General features: G+C 45.2%; 1 protein-coding gene across 1 annotated transcript in view; it reads left to right on the forward strand.

Moving 5' to 3' along the window:
* The window catches only part of LOC118373521 (chordin-like), a 32,730-nt gene extending 13,400 nt beyond the window's left edge, over window positions 1-19,330 (forward strand). Inside the window, exons 11-22 of the mRNA XM_052467883.1 lie at window positions 2,293-2,440; window positions 5,879-5,985; window positions 6,132-6,411; window positions 12,402-12,643; window positions 12,881-12,994; window positions 15,436-15,627; window positions 15,867-15,960; window positions 16,268-16,324; window positions 16,874-16,977; window positions 17,137-17,394; window positions 17,857-17,950; window positions 18,084-19,330. Of these exons, the coding sequence (XP_052323843.1) occupies window positions 2,293-2,440; window positions 5,879-5,985; window positions 6,132-6,411; window positions 12,402-12,643; window positions 12,881-12,994; window positions 15,436-15,627; window positions 15,867-15,960; window positions 16,268-16,324; window positions 16,874-16,977; window positions 17,137-17,394; window positions 17,857-17,950; window positions 18,084-18,148 (1,755 nt within the window). The 3' untranslated portion in view covers window positions 18,149-19,330. The remainder of the gene's footprint in view (window positions 1-2,292; window positions 2,441-5,878; window positions 5,986-6,131; window positions 6,412-12,401; window positions 12,644-12,880; window positions 12,995-15,435; window positions 15,628-15,866; window positions 15,961-16,267; window positions 16,325-16,873; window positions 16,978-17,136; window positions 17,395-17,856; window positions 17,951-18,083) is intronic.
* Window positions 19,331-21,200: the final 1,870 nt, after the last annotated feature.

A 21,200-nucleotide genomic window follows, 5' to 3' on the forward strand; every position in this document is an offset into this window, starting at 1 on the left:
ACAGTAGGGACAAGCCAAGAGGCGGGAGGAAAGGGGGGAAACACACAGTAGGGACAAGCCAAGAGGCGGGAGGAAAGGGGGGAAACACACAGTAGGGACAAGCCAAGAGGCAGGAGGAAAGGGGGGGAAACAGATGACATGGTGACACACTGTCCCGCTGAGATGGATGTGGTTCCTTCCCCACATCCTACTGCTGTTGTCAGTACTGAAGATCACTGTTAAACCTCCATAGACACATGGGATGGACAGAGAAAAAGAAAGAGAGAGAGTGGAGAGGGGTCGTAAGAGACATGTAGTGAGGAAGAGATGGAGGGATGAGAGACACAAAGGAGAAAGTGAGAGAGGGTGAAAAGACATGCACACTCCTCACACATGTTAGTTGTTAGTTGTCTGTGGGATCAGAAAGGGGGAGGGGGGGGGAGAGGAAGGGGTGGAGGGAGGAGGAGGGATGAAAGAGGAGTCTGTTTTTAATCTGGTGGGAATTATGTGAATCTGAGAGTTGATGTGCCCCTCTTTCTGTTTTACACACACACACACACACACACACACACACACACACACACACACACACACACACACACACACACACACACACACACACACACACACACACACACACACACACACACACACACACACACACACACACACACACACACACACACACACACACACTAAATATTTCTTTATACATTCTACTGCCTTTCCTGCTCTTAATATATTACTGTCCTTTTAACTTTCCTTTCATTTAAGTATGCTTTTTAATCAGCGGACGCTTTTATCCAAAGCGACTTACAGTCATGTGTGCATACATTTACGTATGGGTGGTCCCGGAATTGAACCCACTACCCTTTTTACAGAAGGACCACAATCATGCTTTTTACTCTACACATTTCTCAATTACTCCTTCCTCTATCCTTTCTTTCCTTCCTTGTCTCCCTTCATCCCTCATTCCCTCTCTCCCTTCATCCCTCCATCCCTCTCTCCCTCTCCCTTCATCCCTCCATCCCTCTCTCCCTTCATCCCTTCATCCCTCTATCCCTCTCTCCCTTCATCCCTCTCTACCTTCATCCCTTCATCCCTCCATCCCTCTCTCCCTTCATCCCTTCATCCCTCCATCCCTCTCTCCCTTCATCCCTTCATCCCTCTCTCCCTTCATCCCTCCATCCCTCTCTCCCTTCATCTGTCTATCCATCTCAAACTCTGTCTATCTATCTCAAACTGTCTATCTATCTCAAACTCTGTCTATCTATCTCAAACTCTGTCTATCCAACTCAAACTCTGTCTATCCATCTCAAACTCTGTCTATCCATCTCAAACTCTGTCTATCTATCTCAAACTCTGTCTATCCATCTCAAACTCTCTCTATCTATCTCAAACTGTCTATCCATCTCAAACTCTGTCTATCTATCTCAAACTCTGTCTATCCAACTCAAACTCTGTCTATCCATCTCAAACTCTGTCTATCCATCTCAAACTCTGTCTATCTATCTCAAACTCTGTCTATCCATCTCAAACTCTGTCTATCTATCTCAAACTCTGTCTATCCATCTCAAACTCTGTCTATCTATCTCAAACTGTCTATCCATCTCAAACTCTGTCTATCTATCTCAAACTCTGTCTATCCATCTCAAACTCTGTATATCTATCTCAAGCTCTGTCTATCCATCTCAAACTCTGTCTATCTATCTCAAACTCTGTCTATCCATCTCAAACTCTGTCTATCTATCTCAAGCTCTGTCTATCCATCTCAAACTCTGTCTATCCATCTCAAACTCTGTCTATCCATCTGTCTATCCATCTCAAACTCTGTCTATCTATCTCAAGCTCTGTCTATCCATCTCAAGCTCTGTCTATCTATCTCAAGCTCTGTCTATCCATCTCAAACTCTGTCTATCTATCTCAAACTCTGTCTATCCATCTCAAACTCTGTCTATATATCTCAAGCTCTGTCTATCTATCTCAAGCTCTGTCTATCCATCTCAAGCTCTGTCTATCTATCTCAAGCTCTGTCTATCTATCTCAAACTCTGGCGGTTGAAAGGATATGAAAGGATATGAAAATGGATGCAATGTGTGAGATATTAACCCCAATGCTGTTGAGAGAGACAGAGAGAGTGTGTTGTAGTGACATACTTTGTGTGTTTTGGTGTCTGTATGTGTGTTTGTGAGTGTATCTATTATCTGTTATCTATTAGCACCTTTCTGTGTTTGTTTGTGATAAGTCTAGTAAGAGATTTGGGTTTGGTTGTTCTGACGTTGTATCACCATTTCTCCAACTCTCTACCTTTAGGACACAGACTTTGCTGAGGTGCTGACAGACCTGAACAGTCGAGAGCTCTTCTGGTTGTCAAGGGGCCAGCTGGTGATCACCGTGGAAACTGAGGTCCAGGACCCCCGACACATCTCCGGCTTCATCACTGGCAGGAAGTCATGTGACAGTAAGCTCCACCGCCCTTTATGTAGAACAATCAGACAATCAGTGAACAGTCAGCCACTCAGACAGGTGATGGGTTGAATCGATTTATTTGGAAGTTACTCGAGTCACTCAACATCACACAAACAACCTTCATTTCTATTTTTCTGAGTTCTATCCATCATTCTGTCATGCTGTCACACCTGAACCGAGGCCAGTCAGAGACCTACTGTAGGAGGAATGTGTTTTGTTCTCCTTCTTTTCCTCCATGGTTGTTTTAGCGATTCTCTCCCTTCTAGAAATACTCCCTCCTTCCTTCCATCTCTTCATTCTTTCAAGTCTTATCACTGGAGTAAAACCATGTTTATAGCTCTGCTTTTTGACTTGGTGGTCCACCAAGATGGGGAGCGCTGGTGTGTGTCTTAGACAAAGTCTGAGACATTTCAGCACGCACATGTTCCATTCAAGCGACTCTAACACAAACATACTTATATACTTAGATCACACTCACACACACGTTGTCTTTTTCATACGCACACACACTTGGTGTCCACACACGAACACACAAACACACACACCCTGGGCGCTGCCAAGGTCACATTCTGCTGGACTTCACTCTCCATACTGGTGTTCCAGCTCCATGATTAACAGCTTGACGTTATGTGTGAAGAATTCAACCCAACACACTTGTTTCACTCTCTCCTTATACATCTCTCTCTCTCTTTCTCTACATGCTTCTCAACATCTCTTATCTGTCTAGCTCTCTCTCTGCCTGTCTCTCCATCTTGTTCTGTTCTTTCTCTGTCTAGCTCTCTCTGCCTGTCTCTCCATCTTGTTCTGTTCTTTCTCTGTCTAGCACTCTCTCTGCCTGGCTCTCCATCTTGTTCTGTTCTTTCTCTGTCTAGCTCTCTCTCTGCCTGTCTCTCCATCTTGTTCTGTTCTTTCTCTGTCTAGCTCTCTCTGCCTGTCTCTCCATCTTGTTCTGTTCTTTCTCTGTCTAGCTCTCTCTCTGCCTGTCTCTCCATCTTGTTCTGTTCTTTCTCTGTCTAGCTCTCTGCCTGGCTCTCCATCTTGTTCTGTTCTTTCTCTGTCTAGCTCTCTCTCTGCCTGGCTCTCCATCTTGTTCTGTTCTTTCTCTGTCTAGCTCTCTCTCTCCCTGTCTCTCCATCTTGTTCTGTTCTTTCTCTGTCTAGCTCTCTCTCTGCCTGTCTCTCCATCTTGTTCTGTTCTTTCTCTCTCTAGCTCTCTCTCTGCCTGTCGCTCCATCTTGTTCTGTTCTTTCTCTGTCTAGCTCTCTCTCTCCCTGTCTCTCCATCTTGTTCTGTTCTTTCTCTGTCTAGCTCTCTCTCTGCCTGTCTCTCCATCTTGTTCTGTTCTTTCTCTGTCTAGCTCTCTCTCTGCCTGTCTCTCTCCATCTTGTTCTGTTCTTTCTCTGTCTAGCTCTCTCTGCCTGTCTCTCCATCTTGTTCTGTTCTTTCTCTGTCTAGCTCTCTCTCTGCCTGGCTCTCCATCTTGTTCTGTTCTTTCTCTGTCTAGCTCTCTCTCTGCCTGTCTCTCCATCTTGTTCTGTTCTTTCTCTGTCTAGCTCTCTCTGCCTGTCTCTCCATCTTGTTCTGTTCTTTCTCTGTCTAGCTCTCTCTCTGCCTGTCTCTCCATCTTGTTCTGTTCTTTCTCTGTCTAGCTCTCTGCCTGGCTCTCCATCTTGTTCTGTTCTTTCTCTGTCTAGCTCTCTCTCTGCCTGGCTCTCCATCTTGTTCTGTTCTTTCTCTGTCTAGCTCTCTCTCTCCCTGTCTCTCCATCTTGTTCTGTTCTTTCTCTGTCTAGCTCTCTCTCTGCCTGTCTCTCCATCTTGTTCTGTTCTTTCTCTCTCTAGCTCTCTCTCTGCCTGTCGCTCCATCTTGTTCTGTTCTTTCTCTGTCTAGTTCTCTCTCTCCCTGTCTCTCCATCTTGTTCTGTTCTTTCTCTGTCTAGCTCTCTCTCTGCCTGTCTCTCCATCTTGTTCTGTTCTTTCTCTGTCTAGCTCTCTCTCTGCCTGTCTCTCCATCTTGTTCTGTTCTTTCTCTGTCTAGCTCTCTCTCTGCCTGTCTCTCCATCTTGTTCTGTTCTTTCTCTGTCTAGCTCTCTCTCTGCCTGTCTCTCCATCTTGTTCTGTTCTTTCTCTGTCTAGCTCTCTCTCTGCCTGTCTCTCCATCTTGTTCTGTTCTTTCTCTGTCTAGCTCTCTCTGCCTGTCTCTCCATCTTGTTCTGTTCTTTCTCTGTCTAGCTCTCTCTCTGCCTGGCTCTCCATCTTGTTCTGTTCTTTCTCTGTCTAGCTCTCTCTCTGCCTGTCTCTCCATCTTGTTCTGTTCTTTCTCTGTCTAGCTCTCTCTCTGCCTGTCTCTCCATCTTGTTCTGTTCTTTCTCTGTCTAGCTCTCTCTCTGCCTGTCTCTCCATCTTGTTCTGTTCTTTCTCTGTCTAGCTCTCTCTCTGCCTGTCTCTCCATCTTGTTCTGTTCTTTCTCTGTCTAGCTCTCTCTCTGCCTGTCTCTCCATCTTGTTCTGTTCTTTCTCTGTCTAGCTCTCTCTCTGCCTGTCTCTCCATCTTGTTCTGTTCTTTCTCTGTCTAGCTCTCTCTGCCTGTCTCTCCATCTTGTTCTGTTCTTTCTCTGTCTAGCTCTCTCTCTGCCTGTCTCTCCATCTTGTTCTGTTCTTTCTCTGTCTTCAACTGCATCCCGCTGTATCACTCCCATTCTGCCTTTCTTTTATTTTCCTTCTCTATTTGTCTTTCCCTGTCTGTCTTCTAAACCACTCCGTGTTCAACAAGGGTTACCTCATCCCAAGGTTATGGGTTAGCAGGTGGGGGTACACCATTTAAGCTACAATTCTCTCTTTTGAGATGACAAACACATACCCTCACCCTAAAGTTCTGTGTGGATGAGCTGTGCTGTATTCATTCCCCATGATTGTCCCCACTTGGTGGAGGGATGACATGGTGTGTGTGTGTGTGTGTGTGTGTGTGTGTGTGTGTGTGTGTGTGTGCGTGCGTGCGTGCGTGCGTGCGTGCGTGCGTGTGTGTGTGTGCGCACACGTCTTTCTACAGCGGAGACGTGAGACAATGTGTTCTGGCCCTCTCTCGGCTCCCCCTGTCTGGCTCTCCAGACTAACATGGTGAATTATAACACGACAGAGAGCATTGCCTCATGTCGCATGCAAGAGCTGCCTCATCATCACATTCAGATTGTAGTCATCTGGGTGTGAAATGGAAAGGGAACAATGTTTTGAGGTCAGAGTCAGGGAGACTCTACTCATCATCCTTCCTCGTTTCACCTTCAATTTACTTATTGGAAACATGAAAAGGTCCAAGTGTGGCACTGCTTGTTTATCTGTTATGTAATAGCAAGGATTTAAGAAAATATTTTCTAAAACATTTTCCCTCTCTCATGTGTCTCTTTCCCTCCTCTACTCCCTCTCTTTCTCTCTCCAGCCATCCAGAGTGTCATGTCCAGTGGTGATGCATTGACACCAGGGAAGACAGGTGGTGTGGGATCAGCATTCTTTCATCTCCATGACAACGGCACCCTGGACTACCAGGTATGGATCTGAACTGAATTTAATTGATTTGAACTTCAAATAACTGAATCTAATGTAATTGTACTGCCACTATTTACATAACTGAACCAAACCAAACCACACTGAACTGAACCACCAAACCAACCCATATCCTGCTCCATCCACAGGTTCAGCTAGTAGGGGTATCAAGTGAGGTGATGGGTTTGACCATCGAGCTAAAGCCTCGGCGGCGCAGTAAGCGCTCCGTGCTGTATGACCTAACTCCAGAGTTCGACAGGCCCAGCGGGCGGGCGGCTGGCAGCTGGAGTCGCGTAGAGGCTCGTCACATCCACATGCTGTTGCAGAATGAACTGTTCATCAACGTGGCTACGGCACACAGCCAGGAGGGGGAGCTCCGTGGACAGATCAAAGGCCTGCTCTACAGCGGCCTGGAGGCACCCAGACACGGTGAGACACTGACCTCAGACCAGAGCACTAGGGCTGAATCCTAAAGCACCCACTGCCCCTCCAGTTGTGGATTCACACGCGCCTCCACCATATGCACAAAGCTGGCGGAGTCCAAATGATGGAAGGTGTAGGTACTAATTAGCCTCCGAAAGACAGCTACGCTGACACCACATTATTTTGGAGTTTGCGGAATTTCACACAACTGAATGGATAGGCGCGCATAAATATTAGCCACCTGTCTTATATTGGGAGGTATTTCATACGTTACATGTGTCAAGCCTCCAAATGAATGTTTAACAGTTACTGGGGTTTATATCTTGTAAAACGAAAGGAACAGTTTTATCATTTGAATTTCATGCTGTTTTATTATTTAAATGTATTACATGAACCGCATCATTCAAGTCATATGTGTCCCAAAATGGATGGTTTTATTGATCCCCTCGCTAGTCTGAAAGTCACCCTCAGTGACACGGGACAACGGGGGTCCCTCTGAGTTTCCTCAGTAACACGTGACAATGGAGGGCCCTCTGAGTTTCCTCAGTAACACGGGACAATGGAGGGCCCTCTGAGTTTCCTCAGTAACACGTGACAATGGAGGGCCCTCTGAGTTTCCTCAGTAACACGTGACAATGGAGGGCCCTCTGAGTTTCCTCAGTAACACGTGACAATGGAGGGCCCTCTGAGTTTCCTCAGTAACACGTGACAATGGAGGGCCCTCTGAGTTTCCTCAGTAACACGTGACAATGGAGGGCCCTCTGAGTTTCCTCAGTAACACGTGACAATGGAGGGCCCTCTGAGTTTCCTCAGTAACACGTGACAATGGAGGGCCCTCTGAGTTTCCTCAGTAACACGTGACAATGGAGGGCCCTCTGAGTTTCCTCAGTAACACGTGACAATGGAGGGCCCTCTGAGTTTCCTCAGTAACACGTGACAATGGAGGGCCCTCTGAGTTTCCTCAGTAACACGTGACAATGGAGGGCCCTCTGAGTTTCCTCAGTAACACGTGACAATGGAGGGCCCTCTGAGTTTCCTAAGTAACACGGGACAACTGAGGGCCCTCTGAGTTTCCTCAGTAACACGGGACAACTGAGGGCCCTCTGAGTTTCCTCAGTAACACGGGACAACGGGGGTCCCTCTGAGTTTCCTCAGTAACACGTGACAATGGAGGGCCCTCTGAGTTTCCTCAGTAACACGTGACAATGGAGGGCCCTCTGAGTTTCCTCAGTAACACGTGACAATGGAGGGCCCTCTGAGTTTCCTCAGTAACACGGGACAACTGAGGGCCCTCTGAGTTTCCTCAGTAACACGGGACAACTGAGGGCCCTCTGAGTTTCCTCAGTAACACGGGACAACGGAGGGATCTCTGAGTTTCCTCAGTAACACGTGACAACGGAGTGCCCTCTGAGAACGACGGTACGGGTGAGGGAATGGTTTGGCTTTCACTGTAGCATAACTCAAACAGGTTGAGTAAATGCAAAGGTCAGGGGTGGCGAACTCCAGTCCTCTAGAGTCACAGTGTCCACAGAATCTTCTTCATAAAGTATCTGAGAGACAACTCCACTCCTCTAGAGTAGAGTCACAGTGTCCTCAGAATCTTCTTCATAAAGTATCTGAAAGACAACTCCAGTCCTCTAGAGTCACAGTGTCCACAGAATATTCTTTATAAAGTATCTGATAGACAACTCCAGTCCTCTAGAGTCACAGTGTCCACAGAATCTTCTTTATAAAGTATCTGAAAGACAACTCCAGTCCTCTAGTCACAGTGTCCACAGAATCTTCTTTATAAAGTATCTGAAAGACAACTCCAGTCCTCTAGAGTCACAGTGTCCACAGAATCTTCTTTATAAAGTATCTGAAAGACAACTCCAGTCCTCTAGAGTCACAGTGTCCACAGAATCTTCTTTATAAAGTATCTGAAAGACAACTCCAGTCCTCTAGTCACAGTGTCCACAGAATCTTCTTTATAAAGTATCTGAAAGACAACTCCAGTCCTCTAGAGTCACAGTGTCCACAGAATCTTCTTTATAAAGTATCTGAAAGACAACTCCAGTCCTCTAGTCACAGTGTCCACAGAATCTTCTTTATAAAGTATCTGAAAGACAACTCCAGTCCTCTAGTCACAGTGTCCACAGAATCTTCTTTATAAAGTATCTGAAAGACAACTCCAGTCCTCTAGAGTAGAGTCACAGTGTCCTCAGAATCTTCTTTATAAAGTATCTGATAGACAACTCCAGTCCTCTACTCACAGTGTCCACAGAATCTTCTTTATAAAGTATCTGAAAGACAACTCCAGTCCTCTAGAGTCACAGTGTCCACAGAATCTTCTTTATAAAGTATCTGATAGACAACTCCAGTCCTCTAGAGTAGAGTCATAGTGTCCTCAGAATCTTCTTTATAAAGTATCTGATAGACAACTCCAGTCCTCTAGAGTCACAGTGTCCACAGAATCTTCTTCATAAAGTATCTGAGAGACAACTCCAGTCCTCTAGAGTAGAGTCACAGTGTCCTCAGAATCTTCTTTATAAAGTATCTGAAAGACAACTCCAGTCCTCTAGAGTCACAGTGTCCACAGAATCTTCTTTATAAAGTATCTGAAAGACAACTCCAGTCCTCTAGAGTCACAGTGTCCACAGAATCTTCTTTATAAAGTATCTGAAAGACAACTCCAGTCCTCTAGAGTCACAGTGTCCACAGAATCTTCTTTATAAAGTATCTGAAAGACAACTCCAGTCCTCTAGAGTAGAGTCACAGTGTCCTCAGAATCTTCTTTATAAAGTATCTGAAAGACAACTCCAGTCCTCTAGAGTAGAGTCACAGTGTCCACAGAATCTTCTTTATAAAGTATCTGAAAGACAACTCCAGTCCTCTAGAGTCACAGTGTCCACAGAATCTTCTTTATAAAGTATCTGAAAGACAACTCCAGTCCTCTAGAGTAGAGTCACAGTGTCCACAGAATCTTCTTTATAAAGTATCTGAAAGACAACTCCAGTCCTCTAGAGTCACAGTGTCCACAGAATCTTCTTTATAAAGTATCTGAAAGACAACTCCAGTCCTCTAAAGTCACAGTGTCCACAGAATCTTCTTTATAAAGTATCTGATAGACAACTCCAGTCCTCTACTCACAGTGTCCACAGAATCTTCTTTATAAAGTATCTGAAAGAAAACTCCAGTCCTCTAGAGTCACAGTGTCCACAGAATCTTCTTCATAAAGTATCTGAGAGACAACTCCAGTCCTCTAGAGTCACAGTGTCCACAGAATCTTCTTTATAAAGTATCTGAAAGACAACTCCAGTCCTCTAGAGTAGAGTCACAGTGTCCTCAGAATCTTCTTTATAAAGTATCTGATAGACAACTCCAGTCCTCTAGAGTCACATTGTCCACAGAATATTCTTTATAAAATATCTGATAGACAACTCCAGTCCTCTAGAGTCACAGTGTCCACAGAATATTCTTTATAAAGTATCTGATAGACAACTCCAGTCCTCTAGAGTAGAGTCACAGTGTCCTCAGAATCTTCTTTATAAAGTATCTGATAGACAACTCCAGTCCTCTAGAGTCACAGTGTCCACAGAATATTCTTTATAAAATATCTGATAGACAACTCCAGTCCTCTAGAGTCACAGTGTCGACAGAATATTCTTTATAAAGTATCTGATAGACAACTCCAGTCCTCTAGAGTCACAGTGTCCACAGAATCTTCTTTATAAAGTATCTGATAGACAACTCCAGTCCTCTAGAGTCACAGTGTCCACAGAATATTCTTTATAAAGTATCTGAAAGACAACTCCAGTCCTCTAGAGTCACAGTGTCCACAGAATCTTCTTTATAAAGTATCTGAAAGACAACTCCAGTCCTCTAGAGTAGAGTCACAGTGTCCTCAGAATCTTCTTTATAAAATATCTGATAGACAACTCCAGTCCTCTAGAGTCACAGTGTCCACAGAATATTCTTTATAAAATATCTGATAGACAACTCCAGTCCTCTAGAGTCACAGTGTCCACAGAATATTCTTTATAAAGTATCTGATAGACAACTCCAGTCCTCTAGAGTCACAGTGTCCACAGAATATTCTTTATAAAGTATCTGATAGACAACTCCAGTCCTCTAGAGTCACAGTGTCCACAGAATATTCTTTATAAAGTATCTGAGAGACAACTCCAGTCCTCTAGAGTCACAGTGTCCACAGAATATTCTTTATAAAATATCTGATAGACAACTCCAGTCCTCTAGAGTCACAGTGTCCACAGAATATTCTTTATAAAGTATCTGATAGACAACTCCAGTCCTCTAGAGTCACAGTGTCCACAGAATATTCTTTATAAAGTATCTGATAGACAACTCCAGTCCCCTAGAGTCACAGTGTCCTCAGAATCTTCTTTATAAAGTATCTGATAGACAACTCCAGTCCTCTACTCACAGTGTCCACAGAATCTTCTTTATAAAGTATCTGAAAGACAACTCCAGTCCTCTAGAGTCACAGTGTCCACAGAATCTTCTTTATAAAGTATCTGATAGACAACTCCAGTCCTCTAGAGTAGAGTCACAGTGTCCACAGAATCTTCTTCATAAAGTATCTGAGAGACAACTCCAGTCCTCTAGTCACAGTGTCAACAGAATCTTCTTTATAAAGTATCTGAAAGAAAACTCCAGTCCTCTAGAGTCACAGTGTCCACAGAATCTTCTTCATAAAGTATCTGAGAGACAACTCCAGTCCTCTAGAGTAGAGTCACAGTGTCCACAGAATCTTCTTCATAAAGTATCTGATAGACAACTCCAGTCCTCTAGAGTCACAGTGTCCTCAGAATCTTCTTTATAAAGTATCTGAAAGACAACTCCAGTCCTCTAGAGTCACAGTGTCCACAGAATATTCTTTATAAAGTATCTGATAGACAACTCCAGTCCTCTAGAGTCACAGTGTCCACAGAATCTTCTTTATAAAGTATCTGAAAGACAACTCCAGTCCTCTAGAGTCACAGTGTCCACAGAATCTTCTTTATAAAGTATCTGAAAGACAACTCCAGTCCTCTAGTCACAGTGTCCACATAATCTTCTTTATAAAGTATCTGAAAGACAACTCCAGTCCTCTAGAGTAGAGTCACAGTGTCCTCAGAATCTTCTTTATAAAGTATCTGATAGACAACTCCAGTCCTCTACTCACAGTGTCCACAGAATATTCTTTATAAAGTATCTGAAAGACAACTCCAGTCCTCTAGAGTCACAGTGTCCACAGAATCTTCTTCATAAACTATCTGAGAGACAACTCCAGTCCTCTAGAGTAGAGTCACAGTGTCCTCAGAATCTTCTTTATAAAGTATCTGATAGACAACTCCAGTCCTCTAGAGTCACAGTGTCCACAGAATCTTCTTTATAAAGTATCTGATAGACAACTCCAGTCCTCTAGAGTAGAGTCACAGTGTCCTCAGAATCTTCTTTATAAAGTATCTGAGAGACAACTCCAGTCCTCTAGAGTAGAGTCACAGTGTCCTCAGAATCTTCTTTATAAAGTATCTGATAGACAACTCCAGTCCTCTAGAGTCACAGTGTCCACATAATCTTCTTTATAAAGTATCTGATAGACAACTCCAGTCCTCTAGAGTCACAGTGTCCACAGAATATTCTTTATAAAGTATCTGATAGACAACTCCAGTCCTCTAGAGTCACAGTGTCCACAGAATATTCTTTATAAAGTATCTGATAGACAACTCCAGTCCTCTAGAGTCTCAGTGTCCACAGAATCTTCTTTATAAAGTATCTGATAGACAACTCCAGTCCTCTAGAGTCACAGTGTCCACAGAATCTTCTATATAAAATATCTGAAAGACAACTCCAGTCCTCTAGAGTATAGTGACAGTGTCCTCAGAATCTTCTTTATAACGTATCTGAATGACCACTCCAGTCCATGTTTGGGTGAAAAACATCAATCCCAATTTGACATTATTCTCTTTAACTCTAGTCTTTTGCTTTTAATATTTAACCCTCTCCTTCGCCAGAGATTCCTGTCCCTCTGGCAGGCCAGTTTGTGGCTCCTCCAGTCCTGACCAGTGCTGGGGGCCATGCCTGGGTGTCTGTGGACGAGCGCTGTCACCTCCATTATGAGATCGTGGTGGCAGGCCTCAGCAAAGCTGATGACCTCACAGTCAACGCCCACCTCCACGGATTGGCTGAAATCGGAGAACTTGACGAACGCAGCACCAATCACAAGAGACTGCTGACAGGGTTCTACGGTTCTCAGGTAGGCAGAGGAAGACATGAATAATCACAAACAAACACACATGAACAACTTTGTCATGACAGTATGATATAGAGAATGTCTATAACAGACTCTTATTCCATTCACTCTCTCTCTCTCTCTCTCTCTCTCTCTCTCTCTCTCTCTCTCTCTCTCTCTCTCTCTCTCTCTCTCTCTCTGTATATCTGTCTCGCTCTCTGTCTGTCTTTCTGTCTCTCTCTCTCGGTGTCTCTCTCTCAGGCCCAGGGTGTGTTGAAGGACATCAGTGTAGAGTTGTTGCGTCACCTGGACAGAGGGACCGCCTTCATCCAGGTCAGCACCAAGGTCAACATCAGAGGAGAGATACGTGGACGGGTGAGTAGGACCACAGCCATAACACAATCCCTCCACAGCCATAACTCAACCACTCTAAACCATACCTCACTCTTAATGTCAACCCACACCATTCAGGTTGATCATGCATTATTGGAATATATTGAGGATTATAGAGATGGAGCGATGACAGGTGGAAGAGAGTAGGAAGGGAGGGAGGTGAGGCCCCTCAGGGCCCTAGCCAGCTGAGTGTTTATATATGTGTGTGTGTGTGTGTGTGTGTGTGTGTGTGTGTGTGTGTGTGTGTGTGTGTGTGTGTGTGTGTGTGTGTGTGTGTGTGTGTGTGTGTGTGTGTGTGTGTGTGTGTGTGTGTGTGTGTGTGTGTGTGTGTGTGTGTGTCTGTGTGTGTTGATTGCTCACTTAGCCAGTGTGAGGCCACACAGACACGCACTCTCACTGGCAGGTGGTCTTGTGTTTTCAGCCTTTTCACCCTCAAACAAACACATCGTTACAGGAGGTCTGGTTGATGATTTTGTCTTAGCTGCCAGTGATTAGAATGAAAGAAAGAAATTAACACACAAACCCAGTAAGGTCCGGCAGTTTTAATAGCAAACAGGTCTGACACAAACAGCAATCTGCCGTGGAGCCGTAGGGCCATGGGCAGAAAGTCGGCTGACAAGTACACTTTACAACAAGCCACAAGGCAGATGTGTCCAACCAATCATTAGCATCCTAACCTCTGTCTTCCCCCTCTCTCCCACCTTCCTTCCTCCTCATTGCTCTCTTTCTCTCTGTCCCTCCTCTCATTCTCCCTTTTTTATGCTCACCCTTTTCTGCCCCTCTCTCTCAAGTCAATTTCAATTTAAGGGGCTTTAGTGGCATGGGAAACATATGTTTGCATTGCCAAAGCAACTGAAATAGGTAATAAACAAAAATGAAATAAACTATTAATTACAGCAAACATTACACTCACAAAAGTTCAAAAAGAATAAAGACTTATCAAATGTCATATTATGTGCAAATAGTTTAAGTACAAAAGGGAAAATAAATAAGCATAAATATGGGTTGTATTTACAATGGTGTTTTTTCTTCCATGGTTGCCCTTTTCTTGTGGCAACAGGTCACAAATCTTGATGCTGTGATGGCACACTGTGGTATTTCACCCAATAGATATGGGAGTTTATCAAAATTGGATTTGTTTTTGAATTCTTTGTGGATCTGTGTAATCTGAGAGAAATGTGTGTCTTTAATATGGTCATACATTTGGCAGGAGGTATTAGGATATTAGGTATTAGGTTAGGAAGTGCAGCTCAGTTTCCACCTCATTTTGTGGGCAGTGTGCACATTGTCTGTCTTCTCTTGGGAGTCAGGTTTGCCTACGGCGGCCTTTCTCAATAGCAAGGCTATGCTCACTGAGTCTGTACATAGTCAAAGCTTTCCTTAAGTTTGGGTCAGTCACAGTGGTCAGGTATTCTGTGTACTCTCTGTTTAGGGCCAGATAGCGCTCTAGTTTGCTCTGTTGTTTTGTTTATTTATATTTTTGTTTTCTCATGATTTGGTTGGGTCTAATTGTGTTGCTGTCCTGGGGCTCTGTAGGGTCTGTGTGTATTTGTGAACAGAGTCCCAGGACCAGCTTGCTTAGGGAACTCTTCTCCAGGCTCATCTCTCTGTATGTGATGGATTTGTTATGGAAGGTTTGGGGATCGCTTCCATTTAGGTGGTTGTAGAATTTAACGGCTCTTTTCTGGATTTTAATATTTTGTGGGTATTGGCCTAATTCTGCTCTGCATGCATTATTTGTTTTTTTACGATGTACACTGAGGATATATTCTACATGCAGAGTCTCAATTTGGTGTTTATCCCATTTTGTGAATTCTTGGTTGCTTAGCAGACCCCAGACCTCACAACCATAAAGGGCAATGGGTTCTAATAACTGATACAATTTTAAGCCAGACCCTAATTGGTATGTCGATTCACTCTCTCATGCTCACCCTGTCTTTCTCCTCCCTGCTTCTCTCCCTCCCTCCTTCTGTCTTTCTCCTCCCTGCTTCTCTCCCTCCCTCCTTCTTTCTTTCTCCTCCCTACTTCTCTCCCTCCCTCCTGTCTTTCTCCTCCATGCTTCTCCCCCCCTCCTTCTGTCTTTCTCCTCCCTGCTTCTCTCCCTCCCTCCTTCTGTCTTTCTCCTCCCTGCTTCTCTCCCTCCCTCCTTCTTTCTTTCTCCTCTCTGCTTCTCTCACTCCCTCCTGTCTTTCTCCTCCCCGCTTCTCTCTCTCCCTCCCTCCTTTCTTTCTCTTCCCTGCTTCTCTCCCTCCCTCCTTCTGTCTTTCTCCTCCCTGCTTCTCTCCCTCCCTCCTTCTGTCTTTCTCCTCCCTGCTTCTCTCCCTCCCTCCTTCTGTCTTTCTCCTCCCTGCTTCTCTCCCTCCCTCCTGTCTTTCTCCTCCCTGCTTCTCTCCCTCCCTCCTTCTTTCTTTCTCTCCCTACAGGTTCATGTGCCTAATAACTGTGAGTTTCGGACAAAGGGTGAGGTGGAGTTGGCGGAGTTTGATGACCTGTTTGTGCGTGATCCTGAGGAACTAAAGAAAGACCCCCACACCTGTTTCTTCGAGACTCAACACCACGCCCACGGCTCACTCTGGACCCCCAACTACAACCACTGTTTCACCTGCAGCTGTCAGGTAGGACTGTTCCAACTACAACCAACTACACACGTTACACATTAAATTAGTGCTCGTTTCCCAGACACAAATTATGTCTAGTCCTCGACTAAGAAGCCCTTTTGATGGAGAATCTAGAAGTCTTGAGAATCTAGAAGTAAAGTTTCTACTTCTATATTTAATGACTTTGTGTCTAACCACCTCTTCTTCTGTACATTTTTCTCCTTCCTCATCCCTCCATCTCTCTGTCCTCCCTGTAGAAGCGCACAGTGATCTGTGACCCGGTCATCTGTCCAGTCCTCACCTGCTCTCGCACCATCCAGCCTGACGACAAGTGCTGCCCCATGTGTGTTGGTGAGTGTGTGTGTGTGTGTGTGTGTGTGTGTGTGTGTGTGTGTGTGTGTGTGTGTGTGTGTGTGTGTGTGTGTGTGTGTGTGTGTGTGTGTGTGTGTGTGTGTGTGTGTGTGTGTGTGTGTGTGTGTGTGTGTGTGTGTGTGTGTGTGTGTGTGTGTGTGTGTGTGTTACTATGTTTGAATAGGATTATGTGCTTGACTGTGTTTTTCTTATTCTTGAAAGGACTTATTCTTGACAGGGCACCCCATTACGGTCGCAAAGTTGTGAAATAATACTTCCCTGTGTCTGTTTCCCATCTGTCCTTTAGAGAGGAAAAACCCCAAGGAAATGAAGACGCCAGAGAGGCTAGACGAGAATCCAGAAGGTTCTGAACCATCTCTCTGTCTGACTGTCACTCCTCCTCTTTCTCGCTTTCTCCATCTGTCTGGTCCTGTCTCTCCCTCCCAGCAGGCACTCATTCTGTCTCTCTCCACCACCCTCCCTCCTCTCCATCTCAGGTACTCTGTCTCTCCCTCCCTGCAGGCACTCATTCTGTCTCTCTCTGTCACCCTCCCTCCTCTCCATCTCAGGTCCTCTGTCTCTCCCTCCCAGCAGGCACTCATTCTGTCTCTCTCTGTCTCCCTCCCTCCTGTCCATCTGTCTGGTCCTCTGTCTCTCCCTCCCAGTAGGCACTCATTCTGTCTCTCTCTGTCTCCCTCCCTCCTCTCCATCTCAGGTCCTCTGTCTCTCCCTCCCAGCAGGCACTCATTCTGTCTCTCTCTGTCACCCTCCCTCATCTCCATCTGTCTGGTACCCTCTGTGTCTTTGTGCCAACAGATACTTTTTACCTCTGAGATTGATATGCATTTCCAATGCTAAGAGTGTCCTCTATTTCTCTCATCCCTCTGCCCCCCTCTCTTTCTCTCTCTCTCAGGTTGTTACTTTGAGGGGGACCAGAAGATGCATGCTCCTGGGTCTACCTGGCATCCATTCGTCCCTCCGTTTGGCTACATCAAGTGTGCCCTCTGCACCTGCAAGGTAGGCCTCTAGGTTATGCCTTCACAGCTAGCATGATGTTAGTCGATAAGTGATGCTAACATTATTAGAAACATGACTATTAATCTTTCTTCAGTTTCCTAGAATGTCATGTAAATTCTGCTAATTTCCCATTGTGTCCTGCCTCCTCCACTCCTGTAGGGAGCCACAGGCGAGGTGCACTGTGAGAAGGTGACGTGTCCAGCCCTGACCTGCAGTCGTCCGGTACGCCGTAGCCCCTCCGACTGCTGTAAGGAATGTCCGGAGGAAGACAACCCCCCCCTGGGGCACGCTGACATGATGCAGGCAGACGGGACGAGTCACTGCAAGTTTGGGAAGAACTTCTACCAGAATAGTGACAACTGGCACCCCCGTGTGCCCCTGATGGGAGAGATGAAGTGCATTACCTGCTGGTGTGACGTGAGTATTACAGAGAGTCAGGTACCAGTCAGGAACAAGTCTCTTACATAATACAGCCACTTGGAGTGGGATTGGACCTGTTGCCAAGCAACACAATTCAAGACAAAAAAAAGATTCAGACTGTTGGGCCTAAACCCCAAAGAGCAAAAGAGAAAAACATCACTGGAGAACTCCCTATGTTTCAGTAAACCTTTTTTCCATGCCACAGTGATACATGTTTTTTCAGAAAGAGTAGGGATGTTTCAGACGTGGTTGAGCTTCAAAGCTGTAGGGATGGGGGTACTTGGGTAGCCCTTAAAATTCCAATGTCGGGGGGGTAGGGGGTAAATCTGCGATTTGGAGTTGAGAAGCATGGAGCATTTTCTGGTTTCTCAGCATTGTGAGGTGTTTTCCAAATGTACCTCCCTCTCTCTCTCTCCCCCTCCTTCCTCTCTCTCTCTTTCTTTCTCCCCCTCTCTCCAGCATGGTGTGACTAAGTGTCAGAGGAAGCAGTGTCCAGTCCTGACCTGTAGTAACATCACCCGCCGGGAGGGCATGTGCTGTCCTGAGTGCCAAGGTGACAAGCACACACACACATACATACACACACACACACCATGCTCCCTAGCCAGAGCATCTGAGGACACATGCTTGATGATTCATGTAGTAATCATAGATTGAATTCATATTGGATTGTCCCTCTTGTTTAGATTCCAAAGAGGAAGAGGAGGAGCTGATGAAAGTTCCGGAAAAGAAGAACAGCTGGAGACACTGAGCTGAGACCGCCTCTCCACCCCACACACTCTCTACCTACCCCCTCATGGGGAGACCTAGACCTGCACACTGGGTCAGCTAACACCCCCTAAAGCCAAGCCCCCTATGATCCTCCTACCCCGTCCCACAACCCCCCTGTCCACTCCCACCCCTTAGTCAACCTCTGGATTGTAACGACAGAAGGAAAGACAAGCAGAGAAAAAGAAGGAGAACGAGGAGCACCAAGGAGTCATGGAAGGGACTGAGGACGTACAGTCCACAGAAGCTAACTGAAAGAATGGAAAGAAAGGACCAAAAAGAGATATGAAATGGACCAACATAACTGCTGCAGATGTGTCTTTTGACTGGTATCTCCTTTGAAATGTGACTTTTGTTGTCGTTTTTGTTTCTAGTTGTTTTTCTTCCTTCCTTGATGAATATTACCCTTTCAAAAATCACCCTTCATATTGGAATACCGGTACACAAGGTGACACTGTTTGTTGTTTAGTTGTTCAAATGGATGTATTGGTAGTCTTGATTAGGAATGATTTCTGAAGTTCAGCCCTAAGTTGTGTTTGTGCATACTCACTTTTGAGTGTGTGTGTGTGTGTGTGTGTGTGTGTGTGTGTGTGTGTGTGTGTGTGTGTGTGTGTGTGTGTGTGTGTGTGTGTGTGTGTGTGTGTGTGTGTGTGTGTGTGTGTGTGTGTGTGTGTGTGTGTGTGTGTGTGTGTGTGTGTGTGTGTGTGTGTGTGTGTGTGTGTTTACCAGTGGTAAAAAGGCTTGCTAAACTGCCACAAACATACGAGGCAGTAAACTTACTGGGTGGCTAGATGGAAACACACACACAAAACAGACTGAGCATCACTGACGATCTCATAAATCAGCACCACACATATGTTCTCTTATCCCATCCAGTCAGCACCAATAGAACACTTCCTTTGGAAAAGCATAACAAGAATCTAATCTAATTGCTTACTGAAGAGATTAGAATATACAGTAAGTTTACATGAACATCTGTTTTAGATTTATTTGCAGCTCTGACCTGTATTGCACCTCTTCATGTGCTCGTCCATGATATCAGTTTCTCATTTCAGTAATATGTGTAATTATTTTATAATGCTTTGTATTAGTGTTGTTATTTTTATGAATCTTGCTTGTATTTATTGACCGTGTGAAGGAAAAAATAAAAGTTGTTGGTAATAAATTGTCTTTTGACAATTTAGTTGAAATCCATAACTTTTTCCCTAATCCTCCTCTCTTCTCTCTTCATCTTAATCTCTCTCTCTTTCATTTCTTCTCTTCTCTTCCATTTCCTGTATCAACTGGTTCCACTTTCTTTTCCCTAACTTTATTTGACTCCTCTCTGTCTCTCTACTTTTCAATGCATCCTCTCTCTCTCTCTCTCTCTCTCTCTCTCTCTCTCTCTCTCTCTCTCTCTCTCTCTCTCTCTCTCTCTCTCTCTCTCTCTCTCTCTCTCTCTCTCTCTCTCTCTCTCTCTCTCTCTCTCTCTCTCTCTCTCTCTCTCTACATACATGTATAACCACTTACCTATGGAGATGACAGGCCATTTTGACCTGACTTGCTCTCTCTGTCCTCTCTCCCTTTTCTTGCTCTCTTCCCCTCTGATCTGTCTGTTTTCCTTCCTTCTCCCTCTCTCCTCCTCCCTTGTTCTGTCCAGCTGGATTTGAGGAATGAGGAAATGTGACAAACAGACGAAGCTCCCCTACTCTCTCTCCCCTCTCTCTCTCTCCCTCTCCACCCTTCATCAGATGGCACTCTCTCTTTCTTTTCCTCTCCTTCGTTTCATAGACACACAGCACATGTGTTCTATAGCACCCGCAATGCACTCTGTCCCTGAAGGAACACTCTCTCTCACACATACAGACAGATACAAATGCACGCACACACACAATCACAATGACTCAGCCAAAGGACAGACAGACTGGAACATAAACACACATGCACAGATGTACACAGGTACACACTCTGCCCCTGAAGAATGAACACACACATGCACGTAGGTTAGCGTTTTTCCATCATGAATCTTGTTCTGAAGGCAGCTCTGCATTGTTGTCCCTAGCTGGCACAGCCACAAAGTCTTAAAATCTGTTTTTAAACGTAACCTTAACCACACTGCAAATCCATCTGCCACACCCTAACCTTAAATTAAGAACGAAAAGCTCATTTTTGTTTTCAGTACTTTTTACAATATAGCCAATTTTTACTTTGCAGCTGGCCTATTTAAGGGGAAATTGCTTAGTTCTGCCTCCAGGACAAGACTCATGACAACAAAAGTCAACCTGCCACATGCACACTGATTCAGCCAAAGGACACAGACTGAACATCTACCGCTCCCCCTATGGGCAGGTAAATAGTACTGACATAAATCACCTCCTATGGTAGAGCCAGCTGGTTGTGAGCATGCCCAGTTGCACCTGCTGACCTTCCCTTAGCAGAGAGAGAAGCCATGTTGTAAAGCCGCCAGCCGTCTAACCAGTCAGCAGCCACACAGCTGGAGGCTAGGGTCAAAGGTCAACAATGCTGAGCTATGGCTCTGTTCCGACAGCTTGGATCAGAGGCATGTCTACTGACTGGCTGGGGGAGGGAGGGACGGAAGTATGTGGGTCTGCATCTGCATGCCATAGTGTGGGTGCATTTTCATGGCACATTCCTGTCTCTCTGTGGGTAAGTGTTCACTCCTTCTCTCTTTCCCCCCTCTCTTCCTTTTTCTCCCTCCATCTCTCCTCCTGTCTCTCCCTCTCTCTCTCTTGCTAAGTGGCTTCGTGGGTCACAGGGCCTTTGAAAAGCCTCTTAAATCTCTGGGCCTGAGCTGAGCCACGGGCAGGCAGCACAGGGCTCAGCTCCACAATAACCCCCTATAGCAGACAGCACACCCAGGGACACAGCCCCACCCAGACTGGGCTAGCAGAAAGTTACAGGGGAACTCTGTCTGAAAAGACGAGACGCAGTGCTTTAGAAGTCTATACCTCTTCATTGTAGGGTGAAGAAATGATAAAGGACAGGAGTTGAATGAGGAGAGAAGAAAACAGTAGTTGGAGAGAGTGTGGGGTTAT

The sequence above is a fragment of the Oncorhynchus keta genome, chromosome 18, assembly GCF_023373465.1.
Source record: "Oncorhynchus keta strain PuntledgeMale-10-30-2019 chromosome 18, Oket_V2, whole genome shotgun sequence".
Classification (NCBI taxonomy): domain Eukaryota; kingdom Metazoa; phylum Chordata; class Actinopteri; order Salmoniformes; family Salmonidae; genus Oncorhynchus; species Oncorhynchus keta.